Source organism: Phoxinus phoxinus, assembly GCF_949152265.1.
Source record: "Phoxinus phoxinus genome assembly, chromosome: 23".
NCBI lineage: Eukaryota > Metazoa > Chordata > Actinopteri > Cypriniformes > Leuciscidae > Phoxinus > Phoxinus phoxinus.
In genome coordinates this window covers 697,654-715,000 of record NC_136898.1, presented here as the reverse complement: position 1 = coordinate 715,000, position 17,347 = coordinate 697,654, and the positions used below count along the sequence as shown (strand labels likewise).

The 17,347-nt window shown below is 40.5% G+C and overlaps 1 protein-coding gene across 1 annotated transcript in view; it reads right to left on the bottom strand.

Moving 5' to 3' along the window:
* zdhhc8a (zDHHC palmitoyltransferase 8a) overlaps nucleotides 1-10,553 on the bottom strand; it is a 24,424-nt gene extending 13,871 nt beyond the window's left edge. The window contains exons 1-3 of the mRNA XM_079600271.1: nucleotides 10,267-10,553; nucleotides 1,685-1,806; nucleotides 74-231 (exon numbers count right to left, since the gene is read on the bottom strand). Of these exons, the coding sequence (XP_079456397.1) occupies nucleotides 74-231; nucleotides 1,685-1,806; nucleotides 10,267-10,349 (363 nt within the window). The 5' untranslated portion in view covers nucleotides 10,350-10,553. The remainder of the gene's footprint in view (nucleotides 1-73; nucleotides 232-1,684; nucleotides 1,807-10,266) is intronic.
* Between the last annotated feature and the right edge of the window lie 6,794 nt (nucleotides 10,554-17,347).

Here is a 17,347-nt window from a genome sequence, read left to right as displayed (position 1 = left end):
AAGTGACAGGAGGAGCACACACACACACACACACACACACACACACACACACACACACACACAGCTGTCTCACCTCCACACAGTGATCACACACACTGCAGTGAGAGCACCGGGGCGGCCTGTAGAAGTGACAGGAGGAGCACCACTTCATGCGCACCTGCACTCCTCTCACCTCCACGGTCCTGTAGAGCGGCGCGCGCACGTCCTCGTCCTTGTCCTCGTCATCATCCGCTGGAAACACAGCGGCAAAACATTATCTGTATATATATATTATATATATATCTTTCTGATGCACGTTTAACACAAGTGTTTGATAGTAGAGCTGGTAAAGTGCCCTTATTATGCCTGTCCAGATATTCCCTTTCATGCCGTGTGTAATAAAGCTGTCTGTGAGTGTAAACGGTCTGAACAGTTTGGAGTTATTGTCTTCTAAAAGAAAGAAACGAGTCGTCAGTAATTCCATTCTCACTTCCAACTCTGGTCTTGATTGGCTGAGCAGCGTCTCTTAGCCCCGCCCCCAAACACTGTAGTGTATCCGAGACTGGGAGAGTTCGGTTTGTGTTGTTCGTGTGGAGAAGACGCTGTGTTCTGAGACTGAGACGGTAAACCCCACGCCATCGTCACTGTTCGTATCACTGTGATCAAGAGCTGAGATTCAGATATGATAATGAGCGTTTGCTTTCTGACCAATCAGAGCAGAGCAGAGCAGCTCTCAGAGAGGCGGGGCTTAGAGAGACTGAATTTTCAATGGAAGCGTTTCAGAGACTGAGAGAAAAGCTGACGCTGCAGATTATGAGGACATTACAGTGTTGTTGACCTCGGGTGTGTGTGAACTGCTGTAGGACATCGGCTCCCAACAGCGGGTCGCGGCCCACAAGGGGGCGTCAGCGAGCTCTGTCGGGGGTCGCGTCATATTTTGAAAAGTTTTGAGCAATGAGCATTAAATAAAAGTCCTTAACTTTTTTCTGTTCAAAATTTACAAAATGTATATAATGAGCGAGTTCATCATGAATCCATTTTCCAATCCGTGTTGTTGTCTGATCCTGAGCCACTGGTGCTCCTATCATAAGTGTTTACACTGGGACTATTTTACACGGGTTCGGATGCGGAGTAGCCCAGTGCCTGCGTGACTCGTCACAGACGTACACAGAGAGAAGTAGATCCGGCTACAATGTTCTTCCAAAAGACGCATTATTCTGTTAATAAACACAATTATTATCGCTCGCTATAGCGCCAAAAGCCTCACGAATAACATGCAAGTATTGAGTCCCAGACAGCAGTCAGTTAGTAATAGACTATATTCTTTCTTTTTTACCTGCACACCAGTGTGAATATTTGTGTTATTGCATTTCTAATAGGGCCAGTTTATAGGCTACTCCTAGGCTTACGTTTTTAAATTACAAAGGGCCTACTGATGCTTTTGTTATTGTATTTTCAATATTATAGGCTATTATTTGTGCATAAACATATCTGGTTATAGTAAACATACCGTTTGTTTGAAAACAACATATTTTGTCATCCTTGCTGCAAGCTTACAAGAGCGATAATATCAGTAAATGTGAAGGGTCCCTAAAATATTTTCTTGGGAAAAAGGGTCTCAGACAGAAAAAGGTTGGGAACCACTGGTGTAGGAGACGCCACAACTACATTAGGAGACTCGTGTGTGGTGCTTGACTCGACTCACCCCGCGGGAACACGCCGGCATCCATGAACGTTGCCATGGTGAAGTTTGCCACAGCGAAGAGGAACACGATCCCGACACATGGTGGGAAACTGAGAGACACGTTTTCAGCGAGCCAAGGACACCTGTGAGGAACACACATACAACATCTACTGTATTAAAGGGATAGTTCACTTTGAAATGAAATGTTGGTGTGTTTTATCTTACCTGAAGTGCATCCAAGATGTCGGTGTCTTTGTCTCCGCAGGAGTTTCAATTTTGATATTTTTAGGTCAAACCGTTCTTGTCTGTCAGTCATATAATGCAGGTCTATAGGCACTGTCTCCAAAAGCATGCAGAGAAAAGTCCAAATGACACAATTCCCCATCGTAAGTGCACATTGATGGCCTAAGACACGAAACGAGCGGTTTGTGTGATAAAGCGAACAGTATTTATATAGTTTTTACCTCTTGTACACAACCACGTCCATCTGATCAGTTTACACCGGATTTCTTCCCCGGCAACTAATCTAACCGCCTTCGATTGGACGTTGCATTTTTAAACTTAGCAGAAACGCGTGTGATTGGCTGTACGGCTCAACGTATGCCTGTGATTGGCCTGAACAATGAAGCGAGTCGTGTGTCAAGATAGAAGGCTTACAAATGGGGAATAAGTGAAAACTCAACACTCCCGGATGAGTTCGTGCGAGCTTAGGCCATCAATGTGCACTTACGACGGGGAATTGTTTAATGTGGACTTTTCTCTGCATGCTTTTGGAGACAGTGCCTATAGACCTGCATTATATGACTGACAGACGAGAACGGCTTGACCTAAATATATCAAAATTGAAACTCCTGCGGAGACAAAGACACCGACATCTTGGATGCACTTCAGGTAAGATAAAACACACCAACATTTCATTTCAAAGTGAACTATCCCTTTAACCCTATAAAGCTACTGCAGCATATTTAACACACAGATGATCTAAACGATCTAATAAACCTGTCGCACACAATCTCCTCAGTCCTTCTGTCTCTGATCGATAGTGAAAGTCCTTTAGTATAATTGTACAAATCTTTTTTTTGCTGTCAAATCTGAACTGATATTATCAAGTAAATGTGAGAATAACTTTGATATTGTTAGTAATATTTCAGCTGGACTGAAGCAGGATTACTTGATTATCCATCATCATTTATTATAAAAATCATGAGTATCAAATATGATTTTCAGACTTTATATGTTTTAAAACTAGAGATCATAAAACTAAGCATTTAAATATCATCTTACTAAGACTTATTATTGACAGATATTTATATTTAAATACATTTAATATCAGCATCTGCTATACTGTTATAAAGATTACAATGGTTTACATTACAAGCATCAGAATTTCATCACTTTTTTCCCATATACACATCAGCATCTGCAGGAAAAATCATATTTTTGCTCAGTTTGAGGCTCTGAATAAAACTGAGCACTGTTTTCCTCTATATTCTCACTATAAACACACACACAAACTATATATTTTAATACATATTTTTTCTAAAGTTTCAATAAACTGTTCCGTTTAAAAAAAATGGACTATTATTTCTGGTTTAATTCATGTTCAGTCAATTCCTGATGAATAAAATCAAGTGGCATCTATATTTTATAGCATTGAAAACCCTTTTTGGCTCAAAAACGCATCAGGTAAAAAGGCTGTAAATGCTGTTTCATGCTGACTTTAAGATTAAGAATCGACCTGTATGAAATATTATGAAATACATCAACTTCATGTCAATGCACCAATAATCATTCCAGATCTGCCTTCATTGTTCCATCTTTCAGATCAAGAGTAGCGTGAGCTGAATAATTCACAAGCAGAAGTTGAATCAAGCGTCTTTGGGCTTTCCGTGGTGTTTGAAGCCCGTCTCGAACATCTGAGGGGCTCGGCGGCCCCGGAGGACCAGCACACACACACACACACACACACACACACACACACACACACACACACACACACACACACAGACACACACACACACACACACACACACACACACACACACACACACACACACACACACACACACACACACACACAGACAGACACACACACACACACACACACACACACACACACACACACACACACACACACACACACACACACAGACAGACACACACACACACACACACACACACACACACACACAACTGAAAGTGTGGATCAGTCCAGACTCCAGAAAAAAAGGAAACCCAGCAGGGGATGATTACATCTGGAGCGTGAGATTAAACGGAGAGGTAAATCATGGCCCCTGGGACGCAGATTAAACTCAGATTTTTATTGAATGAATGTCGTGTATGAAAGGATATTTCTGCCGCATAAGAAAAAATAAGTCATGCTCTGGCAAATCATTATGATGACATAAAAACTCAAAATTATGACAGTCAAAATTAAATAAAAACTCAAAAATATAACATAATAATTTCAATTGTTTATGCTTTTGTTTGTTCAATTTATGCTACAACTTCAACTTAGAATGTAATCATTTTTAAGGCATCTTTTTATATCATAATTATGACTCATAATTTCAATTTAGTATATCACAATTTTGACTTTTTAATCATAATGACTGAGTCATAATTTTTACATTTTATGTCATAACTTTCAATACTTCTTGATAACAGGTTTAATTATTGTTTTGCTATTGTTGTGTGCTTTTTAATTTTGGTAGTTTTATTTTTCTATTTTCTTAGTTTTATTCTTTTCACTTTGGTCAGCCTTGGTTGTTTTTAAATGTGCATTATAAATACATTTTGTTATTGTATTGTAATTTCAACTTAATGTTATAATATTGACTTTTTACATAACATTGACTTTTTAAGTCATAATGTCGATTTAGTATGTCATAATTTCTACATTTTATGTCATAATTAGGACTTTATTGTTTTTCTATTGTTGTGTGCTTTCTAATTTTGGTAGTTTTATTTTTCTATTTTCTTAGTTTTATTGGTCAGCCTTGGTTGTTTTTAAAGGTGCTTTATAAATAAATAAATATTGTATTGTATTGTAATTTCAACTTAATATTATAATATTGACTTTTTATATAATAATGACTTTTTAAGTAATATTTTCGATTTTTCATCTCATAATTATTATTTACCAAAGCATGATTTTCCCCCATGTGGCAGAAATGGATTTCCATAGTCGTGAGATTGATTTATATTACGCTTCCAACTGAAATGCATGCGGATTTGTTTCTGTCACATATTTCTTCATATTCTCTCGTGCCGTGACACAGTTGTCTGGTTTATGTGTGTCAGTGGTGGTCCTGTAGTAACGGGGGATGGGGGGTCTGTCCCGTACGTACGCCACTAATCCCAGATTACTGACTGCGGATCAAACATCCGTCTGCCAGAAAAACTGCTGGATCCATATGAAGACACACTATAGTGAGCGCAGAGAAGCCAACAATCAGAAGAGAAGACAATCAGGAAGTAAGCAGTAAGATATTTAGGTATGACCTGAAGAATTAAGCCTATTTTAGGACTTTTACGATTTTATTTTGCTTTATTTTCATCACGATTAAGCACATTTGCCCCCTAATTTCTCATTGAAATGTGCTTAAAACTCTCTGTTCTATAGTAACTTTACTTCATTCTCAGGGGAACTCAAAGTTTCTCGGGGATCTCAAAGTTTCTCGAGGAACTCAACGTTTCTCGGGGGATCTCAAAGTTTCTCGGGGGATCTCAAAGTTTCTCGGGGATCTCAAAGTTTCTCGGGGGATCCCAACGTTTCTCGGGGGAACTCAAAGTTTCTCGGGGGATCTCAAAGTTTCTCGGGGGATCCCAACGTTTCTCGGGGGAACTCAAAGTTTCTCGGGGGATCTCAAAGTTTCTCGGGGGATCCCAACGTTTCTCGGGGGAACTCAAAGTTTCTCGGGGGAACGCAAAGTTTCTCGGGGGATCTCAAAGTTTCTCGGGGATCTCAAAGTTTCTCGGGGGATCTCAAAGTTTCTCGGGGGATCTCAAAGTTTCTCGGGGATCTCAAAGTTTCTCGGGGGATCTCAAAGTTTCTCGGGGGATCTCAAAGTTTCTCGGGGGATCTCAAAGTTTCTCGGGGGATCCCAACGTTTCTCGGGGGAACTCAAAGTTTCTTGGGGGAACTCAAAGTTTCTCGGGGGATCTTAAAGTTTCTCGGTGGAACTCAAAGTTTCTCGGGGGATCTCAAAGTTTCTCGGGGAATCTTAAAGTTTCTCGGTGGAACTCAAAGTTTCTCGGTGGAACTCAAAGTTTCTTGGGGTAGCACAAAGTTTCTCGGGGATCTCAAAGTTTCTCGGGGGAACTCAACGTTTCTCGGGGGAACTGAAAGTTTCTCGGGGGAACTCAAAGTTTCTCGGGGGAACTCAAAGTTTCTCGGGGATCTCAAAGTTTCTCGGGGGATCTCAACGTTTCTCGGGGGAACTGAAAGTTTCTCGGGGGATCTCAAAGTTTCTCGGGGGATCTTAAAGTTTCTCGGTGAAACTCAAAGTTTCTCGGGGGAACTCAAAGTTTCTCGGGGATCTCAAAGTTTCTTGGGGTAGCACAAAGTTTCTCGGGGATCTCAAAGTTTCTCGGGGGATCTCAAAGTTTCTCGGGGGATCTCAAAGTTTCTTGGGGGATCTCAAAGTTTCTTGGGGGATCTCAAAGTTTCTCAGGGGAACTCAAAGTTTCTCAGGGGATCTCAAAGTTTCTCGGGGGATCTTAAAGTTTCTCGGGGGATCTCAAAGTTTCTCGGGGGATCTCAAAGTTTCTCGGGGATCTCAAAGTTTCTTGGGGGATCTCAAAGTTTCTTGGGGGATCTCAAAGTTTCTCAGGGGAACTCAAAGTTTCTCAGGGGATCTCAAAGTTTCTCGGGGGATCTTAAAGTTTCTCGGTGGAACTCAAAGTTTCTCGAGGGGATCTCAAAGTTTCTCGGGGGAACTCAAAGTTTCTCGAGGGGATCTCAAAGTTTCTCGGGGGAACTCAAAGTTTCTCGGGGGAACTCAAAGTTTCTCGGGGGAACTCAAAGTTTCTCGGGGGAACTCAAAGTTTCTCGGGGGATCTCAAAGTTTCTCGGGGGAACTCAAAGTTTCTCTGGGGATCTCAAAGTTTCTCGGGGGAACTCAAAGTTTCTCGGGGGAACTCAAAGTTTCTCGGGGGATCTCAAAGTTTCTCGGTGGAACTCAAAGTTTCTCGGGGGATCTCAAAGTTTCTCGGGGGATCTCAAAGTTTCTCGGGGGATCTCAAAGTTTCTCGGGGGAACTCAAAGTTTCTCGGGGGGAACTCAAAGTTTCTCGGGGGAACTCAAAGTTTCTCGGGGGATCTCAAAGTTTCTCAGGGGAACTCAAAGTGTTTCTCCTGTAATTATTCTACGAAGCAGTGAACACTGTTTTCAGGAAGAAAGTTAATGTGCACGTGTTCATGTCTGATCCGAACGCAGCTGGTCTCCGATCAGATTGATATATCATTATTACATGAACTTGATTCTGTTCGATCTCATAATCAGAATATCAGTTTCAGAACAGTCCTACACAGTCAGCACCATGAAACGCCACCCAGACGCATGACAATATATAGCGCATAAGCTCTGGGAAAGTGAGTTAATCACTGAATATAGGTCATGAACAAATGATTTCTGTGTGAGGACAAAGGCTTTTCTTTTTAAGATCCTGATTTCTTATCAACGGATTACTGCCCATGTCTCTGTGATTTCTGACCATCTGCACACACTCCAATCCCTGATGAGAAACAGAGACATAGTGAAGCTAACAGCAGCAAATACACAAAGATATGACCGTCAGTAAAATATACAAATATACAAACACAAAATTATCCACCCAAAAGTGATAAAAATCATTTAGAGAAAGACTGATTCACACAACAAATCAATCTCAAATCAAGGTTTGTATGTATATCTTCTTCATTCTTCATGTTATAATATTAATAAATGCAGTGTAGGAGTAACGTGAAATCCAACAAAAATAAGAATAATGCCGTGATGAAAGCTCAAGTAACACAAAGAGAAGCTTGGAAAGTGATGAAAACGTGAAACAACTGAAAATTTGCTTATATTTGAGCTTATTTGCCTAGATTCCAGTGTTATTTTAGTTTAATTTAAATCCATTATTGTTTTTGACGTTGATAATAATCATAAATGTGTCACTCAATCGCTGATGAGAATCACAGATATGACCGTCATTAAAATATACAAACACAGATGTTGTGTTACTCATGTTACCTGGATCGTCCCTGTGCATGAAGACTAAAATAAAAACAAAATATAAAAATAAAAAAACTAATTCAAAATATTAAAAACTATAATATAGTATCTCAATGATACCTCTATTTACCTTGTGTTATATTGCTAAAAAAAAAAACTTTATAAGTACTATATATAATAATAATATAATATAAAACACTATATAATAGAAATATTATAATCCGATTGATCTGTGTGATTCTTCCACAAGTAGATCCACAAGTGTCATAAACTAAAGTTGACACACAGATCTGTTCTAACAATAAGCAGACACTTTTATCCAAAATTACTCATAATCGCTTATTACAGGTACAATTCAGTTAGCAATAAGCCTGGTTTAGTTCACACCCTAAAGCGTGTGTAGTTTAGATGCAGAACAGAACAGATGGAGACGCTTTCATTAGTCCGGTTAATAAAGGCCAGGCTATCTCTACAACCGCAGCCGAAGATTACAGTCATAAATAACCTGGGGGAAATCATGCTTTACACAAGCACAGTGCATGCTGGGAAATCTGCATGCATTCCTAGAGACTCCGGTGGAACATTTAGGCCTATAATATAAACTCGGTATCAAATAAAAGCTGAAAATTATGAAATAGTAAACAAAAAATTCAAATTAATCAAAATGATTAACTCAAAAGTGATATGTATCATTCAAAGTCAAACAAATCGATCTCAAATCAAGGTTTGGATGCATATCTTCATTATTCATGTTATAATAATAGTGCAGTGTATCAGTGTCGTGAAATCCAATGAAAATAATAATAATGCAGTGATGAAAGCTCAAATAACACACATGTTGTGATGAAAACGTGCTTATATTTGAGCTTCTTTGTCAAGATTCCAGTGTTATTTTAGTATCATTCACATACTATTGTTTTCATCATAGATAATAATCATAAATGTGTCTTGAGCATCAGATCATCATATTATCCTGATTTCTGGAGGATCATGTGACACTGGAGACTGGAGTAATGATGATAAATTCGGCTTTGATCACAGGAATAAATTACACTTTACTGTATATTCACATAGAAAACTGATGATTTACATTATAATAATATTTTGTGATTTTTACTGTATTTTTAATTAAATAAATTCATCTTTGATCACAGGAATAAATTACACTTTACTGTATATTCACATAGAAAACAGATGATTTACATTAGAATAATATTTTGTGATTTTTACTGTATTTTTAATTAAATAAATTCAGCTTGGATCACAGGAATAAATTACACTTTACTATATATTCACATATAACATTGTAATATTTTTGATACAAGCCGCTTCTTCTCACCAAGGCTGCATTTATGTGATGAGGAATGCAGGAAAAATAGTGAAATATTATTACAAACTCTTGTTTATTGCCCCATCTGAGCGGTTCGTGTGACGCCGGTTCTGTGCGGATGACAGATGTGGTTTCTGTGAGCTTACACTCAGGCAACGGAGGTCACACGCCTGATGAACACCTCCACATGTCCTGAACGGGGAATAAAACAGCACTGGGAGCAAATCCTAATCCTGAACTTCCCATCTGCTGGTGCCATCAGCGCTAAACACACACAACTGCAGGGAATCTGGGACAGATACGGTTCAAAGGTCATCCCACAACAATCCACAACACCTGATCAAATCACATCAGCCTTTCCTTTCAACGCATGAAGGCCTCGTTCTCAACATGCATATAAAAAGTGACTTAAGAATCTCAATCCTGTGTTTTAGAGACTTTTTCTCAATGTCATCATTTGTTAAACAAGTATTCATCACTTCGATGAGCTCGTTGTTTCTGCCTTTAATTATTACAGTGTTTAGATTAATACATTTTTAGCTAACTGTAATTTTGTATAACTACATTTCTAAATTTTAATGTGGATTCATGCATTCTCTGTAAACCTGCTTTGAAACGGTCATGTATTGTGAAGCGCTGTATAGATGTGTGTGTTGAGGTACATAGATATAAATGTGTGTATTGAGTGGGGCTCACTGCCCTACTTTCAGTGCTGGATTAAAATCACATCTCAATATGGAGTTTATATACTGTGCTGTCCTGTTTAAAAACCACAATACTGAACAATACACAGTTTAGCACACAGCTTGTGATTGTGCTGATGCTTACCTGATAAAACACAGTTTCAGAAACTATAGAAACGAACAAGTTTCTTCAATCAACATGAAGGAAAATGTAACAGACGTTTAAACCATCGCCCGAGAACAGACCAGTCATCAATTAGATAAAGAAAGGAAACCGAACGGCTTGTAATCACTGTTGACTTTGCTCACATGATGGAATATCACATCTCAAGTTATTTTGGTAAAAATGTGTGTGGTGTGTGTGACTTACGTGAAGACGAAGAAGAGTGTGGATGAAGAGACCAGCAGAGCGGCAGCGGTGGACACTGGGATGTAAGCGCTGCTCCTGCGCATCGTTCCTCTGCAACATCCATCAATCAGCCCAACAATCACACACTCATCACATCAGACACTCATCACATCAGACACACACCAACATCAGACACACACCAACATCAGACACACACCAACATCAGCATCAGCACCAAACAAGCTTCTCAGATCAGTGTGAGGGTTAATCCTCAGTGTGTCTTTCTCCTGTCAGTTCAGTGTATTTATACTGGGGATGATGAGAGGGCGGGGCTTGAGGGTCAGTGGGTGTGGCTCACAGAGGGAAGTACAGGGGTTGATAAGTGGGCGGGGCATAATGACAGTGGGTGTAACTTACAGAGGGCAGGGCATGATGGTCAGTGGGTGTGGCTTACAGAGGGCGGGGCTTGAGGGTCAGTGGGTGTGGCTTACAGAGGGCGGGGCATGTGGGTCAATGGTTGTGTTTACTTATGGCTTAGTAGTTGATGAGTGGGTGGGGCTTGAGGGTCAGTGGGTGTGGCTTACAGAGGGAAGTACAGGGGTTGATAAGTGGGCGGAGCATAATGACAGTGGGTGTGGCTTACAGAGGGAAGTACAGGGGTTGATAAGTGGGCGGAGCATAAATACAGTGGGTGTGGCTTACAGAGGGCGGGGCATGATGGTCAGTGGGTGTGGCTTACAGAGGGTGGGGCATGTGGGTCAATGGTTGTGTTTACTTATGGCTTAGTAGTTGATGAGTGGGTGGGGCTTGAGGGTCAGTGGGTGTGGCTTACAGAGGGAAGTACAGGGGTTGATAAGTGGGCGGAGCATAATGACAGTGGGTGTGACTTACAGAGGGCAGGGCATGATGGTCAGTGGGTGTGGCTTACAGAGGGCGGGGCATGTGGGTCAATGGTTGTGTTTACTTATGGCTTAGTAGTTGATGAGTGGGTGGGGCTTGAGGGTCAGTGGGTGTGGCTTACAGAGGGAAGTACAGGGGTTGATAAGTGGGCGGAGCATAAAGACAGTGGGTGTGGCTTACAGAGGGCGGGGCATGATGGTCAGTGGGTGTGGCTTACAGAGGGTGGGGCACGTGGGTCAATGGTTGTGTTCATTTATGGGTTAGTAGTTGATGAGTGGGTGGGGCTTGAGGGTCAGTGGGTGTGGCTTACAGAGGGAAGTACAGGGGTTGATAAGTGGGCAGAGCATAATGACAGTGGGTGTGGCTTACAGAGGGCGGGGCACGAGGGTCAGTGGGTGTGTTTATTTATGGCTTAGTACGGCCATTCCCAGACTGTGGTCCGTGAGGGTACTGCAGGTACAATATTGAACTAGATCTCCGATTGAGGCTGCCATCCCTGGAACCTGACATCCAGAAATTAACGTCTGCAAAGCAACATCATCCATCTCATTATGTGAGCATTTATTTAGATGTGTGTTTGTTTTTAATATAGGCCTATATTAGAGAGACGATAAAAAGAGGAAGGGAAAGATGTGGAGGGGGACAAAGGGGGATATTGCGTTCATATCGGGCTGGCAAAAAGACTCCAATGGCTTTTCCTTTTGACAACTTTTTTTTATTTTTAACCTGGAGTAACGTTAGGCTTACTGTGTTTTCATTAAATGTGTATAGGCAAGGCAAGGCAAGTTTATTTAGCACATTTCATACACAGTGGTAATTCAAAGTGCTTTACATAGAAGAAATTAAAATAATTGCATAAATAATAAAATAAATTGGGATTGGGGTGCTTGGTTGGAAACCCCCAAAATTCTATGATTACTCACGATAAAAACCTTATGTTTTTTGTATCTCTTATAATGTCATAATTTCACATTTAATCTCCAAATGAATGTAGAAACAACAAAGCCAGTATATTTTGAATATTTGTCTAAAAGGTAAGAAATATACAGACATTTAATAGTTTGCTATGTATAAATGTTAAATTATACATAGATGAATCCTTATTAAAGTTACAAATGTTATTTTGTCAAGAGCAGTGAGTGTTTTTCTCTGTTCCCTTTGTTCTTTGATTAACTTTACTGACAGAAAGCTTTTGGCTACTGTGTCTTTAAGAGCAGCCGCCGCTGACAGAGACGCGGATCTCACACGCGCCTCATTCTCTCACAACTCTTCTTTATGTTCATTTAAAACTATTTAACTCATTTAAGAGTGCTCAGTCTGCTCTTATGAGGATACTCGACAAAACGGACATTTTTGCAGAATTGCGTGTGTTAGTTCGGTCAACTTCAAGCCGAAAGAGAACTCGATTCTGGCGCTCAATTTGTCTTTGCGTGAATGGTTTAAAAGCATTTGCAAGAATAAAAGCGCATCATATAATGTAACGCCAGCCAAAGGATGACAGAAAAAACGGATGCTCAGTTAATAACGTGAAATATTTACCACGGAGTCTTCTCCTCCCATTTCTACCAGTGACGCTTTATTCAACTTCCCGCGTCGATCTGCGCACGTCAACAGCGCTACTGAGTTGTAGGTTGCCAGGTTGAGCTCACAAATGGGTTGAAATGTGTATGATGTGTTGATTGCGCGAGTAAGATGGGTTTCATACAAGATCTGGCAACTGCATGGGCAACCTTGGAATAATATATTGATGTGATTATTCATATAATGACGTTTGGGAATACAAATTACAGGAGTTTCACTGGAGAAAGGACAAAACGGGAGGGGGGCGGGAGATGGGTGTGAAATACGGGAGACTCCCGGTGAAAACGGGAGTGTTGACAGGTATGGGCCCCACAGAGCACGTTTCACTTTTGCTGTTTTAAACAAACAGCGAACCTCTATACTCAGATAGCAGACCGATGTCGATTCAACGTTGATTTTTAGTTGTAAAGGTTAGTATCAATCATCAATCAAATTTCAACGTTTAATCAAATTCAGAACGTTATTACACCGAAAATAAAACATCGATTCAACATTGAAATGCGGTTGAATGGTGTGTCTGACGTTGATTCAACGTTAATTCGATGAGCAAAACAATGTTGTTTCAATGTCACGAGAAACGTCGTTTCCACATTGATTCGATGTCAGTTTGCTATCTCGAAGTGTAGATAATCTTCACTCGCCTCGTCGGAGTGAAGCTCTCCCATTCCCCTTCAAAATCTCTTCCAATCAGACAGCCCTAAAAATTAATAAAATCTTCCTGAATCACAGTTTGGAAAATAAAATAATAAAATACAGTGCAAACAGTCGGTATTTTACATCAACCGGTAGCTATTATAGATCTTTCTTTTAAAGAGATCTTCTTACGACTTACATCTATCAACTTTCTTTTCTCTTTCATTTACTTGCACATTCTTTTCACTTTCCTTAGGCCTGCATTCACATTCTTAGTTCTTTCTCAGACGAAAACTTTACTATCGTCATTCAAATACTGTTCTACGAACAGTGGCACAGTGCTCATTCAGTAAATGCAAAGCTAAACAGAAGTGTTTTGAGTCTGGATGTGAATGTGGCTACTGTAGGAGCACACCTGATCTCTTCTGGAAGCTGGTTCCAGCATAATAGCTAAAAGCGGACTCTCCTTGCTTTGAGTGAACTCTTGGTATTTCTAGTTGATGTGATCCTAATGATCTGAGTGATCTGTTGGGTTTATATTCAGTGAGCATATCTGCAGTGTATTGAGGACCTAGGCCATTAAATGATACCAGTAATACAGTAATACTTTAAAATCAATCCTAAATGTGACTGGGAGCCAGTGTAAAGACCTGAGGACTGGTGTGATGTGTTCATGTGTTCTGGTTCTGCTCAGCGTTCTGTACGAGCTGACACTGTCTCCAGTAAGGAGTCCATTACAATAATCCACCCTGCTGGTGATGAAAGCATGCACAAGTTTTTCTAAGTCCTGACTGGAAACAAAGCATCTAATTCTTGCAATATTCTTCAGATGATAGTATGCCGATTTAGTTATTGCTTTGACATGACTACTGAAGCTAAGGTCTGACTCTAGAGACACACCAAGATTCCTGACCTGATGTTTAGTTGTTTGACCTCTAGAGTGAAGGTATGCGTTCACCTTGAGAACTTCATCTTTGTTTCCAAATGCAATGACTTCAGTTTTGTCTTTGTTTAACTGAAGAAAGTTTTGGCACATCCAGCTGTTGACTTCATCAATGCATTGGAACAGGGAGTCAATGGGGCTGTAATCGTTAGGCGATAGGGCTAAGTAGATCTCTGTGTGTGTGTGTGTGTGTGTGTGTGTGTGTGTGTGTGTGTGTGTGTGTCGTCTGCATAGCTGTGGTAAGAGATTTGGTTCTTTCTCATTATTTGGCTCATTGGGAGCATGTACAGGTTGAATAGGAGTGGCCCGAGTATTGAGCCTTGAGGGACTCCGCATGTCATGGATGTCCACTCAGACTTATGGTCTCCTATACTCACATAATAACCTCTCGCTTCTAAGTATGACCTGAACCATTTTAGGACTATCCCAGAAAGCCCCACCCAGTTTTCCAGCCTGTCAAGAAGTGTGTTGTGATCAACAGTGTCAAAAGCAGCACTGAGGTCGAGTAGTACCAGCACTGATAATTTGCCTGTATCAGTGTTTAAGCGAATATTGTTAATTATCTTTATGAGCGCTGTCTCTGTGCTGTGGTGCGATCGGAAACCAGATTGAAAATTGTCAAAGTATCCATTCGAATTTACATCAATACTTAAACTGATCCAGAAAGTACTTCAAATCTACATCATGTATGACAAACATATCGCTACCAGACAGAGCTTGATGACCAATCAACTTAAAGCTCGTCCCATCTTCTGTATTGTCTTTTAATCAGAATTATCAGCTTCTTTGAAGTTTGTAATTTGCCTTAACCCATCTGTGATGATAAAACACTCATAAAACATACAATGCTTTCACCATCAAACACACACACACACTCATACCTGACTATGAACTGCTCATATTTTCATATTCATATCTTTTAAATAAGATTTTAAACTTCACATTTTCTTGTAGCTTTTACCTAATTGTACATGGTCTCTCAACCAGTTTCAAAGCATGTCTGTTCTTTATTCATTTGAATTTAACAAGGTCAGCTGGGTTGTTTTGGTTCATTATCATTATTTAGTTTAAGCTTGCTTTAGCAGGCCAATAACAGAAAGTAACCAGTAAGCATTCGGTGAGTTGCACAGATTTGAAAACGAACGTTAAGGGTTGTTTTAAGCACATGTTTGTGCATGCCCATAGACAGCCACTCTGAAGCGGTCTGAGGCGATTCTAAAAGAGTCAAAAAGTCGAGACAGGACCCATCGTCAACACTTCTGTGTCCACAGCTCTAGTTCCTCCAAAACACACTCGAAAATAGACTCAAAGTGTTAAATACCGGAATTCTCCTTTAAGTAGCTCATAAAACACTTATAATGCTCATGAAGAAACAATCTCAAATCACTGCATTAGGGTTGTGTTAGAACAGCAAACTGTAAATGTAGATTCATGCGCCACAATTTGTTTTTCTGGACCTTGAACACGTTGGACTTTAGAGAGAAGTCAATAAATACGCCTAACCATTTTCCAGAGCTCTGATTGGCTGTTGGAGTTGTCATCCTGGTTATATGTGAGGGAGCTGCTGGATTTGATCTCAGTATTCTGGTTATAGTGGTCAGTCTGCTGGTCGGGGACATCTGAACTCTGTGTGAGCGATCACAGATCGAGAGGAACAATCATGGGCGCTTCATACTCACAAGGGGACTATGAGAAGGCTGGTCTTGAGATTTACAGACACGTTGTACAGTATCAACCATGCTTCTTACCAGATGTAGGCATAGATGAGTCTCTGCTGAAATATTCTGGTAACGACTCTAACGCTGCGCTGGAGGCTTACTCTACTGAGATGCTCAACTCGGTGCCGGGTTACGTCAGCAGTCTCGGATCTGCCTTTGGTGCACTGACTTCTGTCCCGAATGCTGTTGGACTGGGAGCTCTGGTGATTTCCATGATCATAGAGATCATCGTCAAGAGCGGCACTCAGACGAGTGAGAAAACTGACACTTACAGCCTGTTACGACGAGTGTTTGGGGAAGAGAAAGCTTCGGATGTCCGAGACACAATGTCAGAGTATCTGAAACGCCATCAAGTGTACATGAACAATGACCAACGATTACGGGAGGAAATAAAGAGACTGGAACAGCAGCTGAGCAACTATCTCACCGCCCTCAGGAACTCCCTGAAGCTGGACGGACAGATGAGCAGCCATGGGCTCAAGGTCTGGGTCAACGGAGCCGCCTTCCACGTGCAGATGCTGATCCACGAGGCTCGGCTGGATATTCAGGCTGGAAAACCTCCATCAGACTGTGTTCATGAGATCGAAGTTGCAATCGATGTGTATTCACGGTACCTGGATCATATGCTGGAGAAATACAAGACCTACAAGATTAATTCAGATGTGTTTATAAGTGAGCCTGTGCCGATCCGTCTTGAATTAGATATTGACCATGAGGCATGCAATATGTATAATAAGGAAATTGAAGGATGTAAAATTAGTATGGGTTTAAAAGACCCTAGCCCGTGTGGTTTTGGAAAAGAAGTTATGACGGCTTTTATGGATATTGTTTACTCAAATTATGAACCGATCAAAGGTTTAAAGAGTTATTTTTTAAATGTCAGGAACAATATCACCTCTTCAATCCATGAGAGTGGTTCATTCACTGTGCCGTCAGCTGCAGGCTAGTGTAGATATGTGGTGTTGATGAGGGATCGGATGATATGTAGATCATATGTAGAGGTGTACTCTGGGTTTGAATCCGACCTTTGACCCTTTGCTGCATGTCATCCCCCACTCTCTCTCCCTTTCATGTCTTAAGCTGTCTTGTCAATAAAGGCCTAAAAATGGGCAAAAATCATCTTTAAAAAATAATAATAATCTTTAAATTTAACATATAGTAACTTCAAGTAAAAAAAAGTGTTGATAAAACTTTGTAATATTTCTACGTATTTGCTCTCATCTTGTGATCTACATGTGCATTTGATCTGTGTTTTGCTGCACAGTGATGTCATGATGCTCTCCTGCATGTTAAGACATTACTGCTTTGAACGTCTAGCATCTGAAAT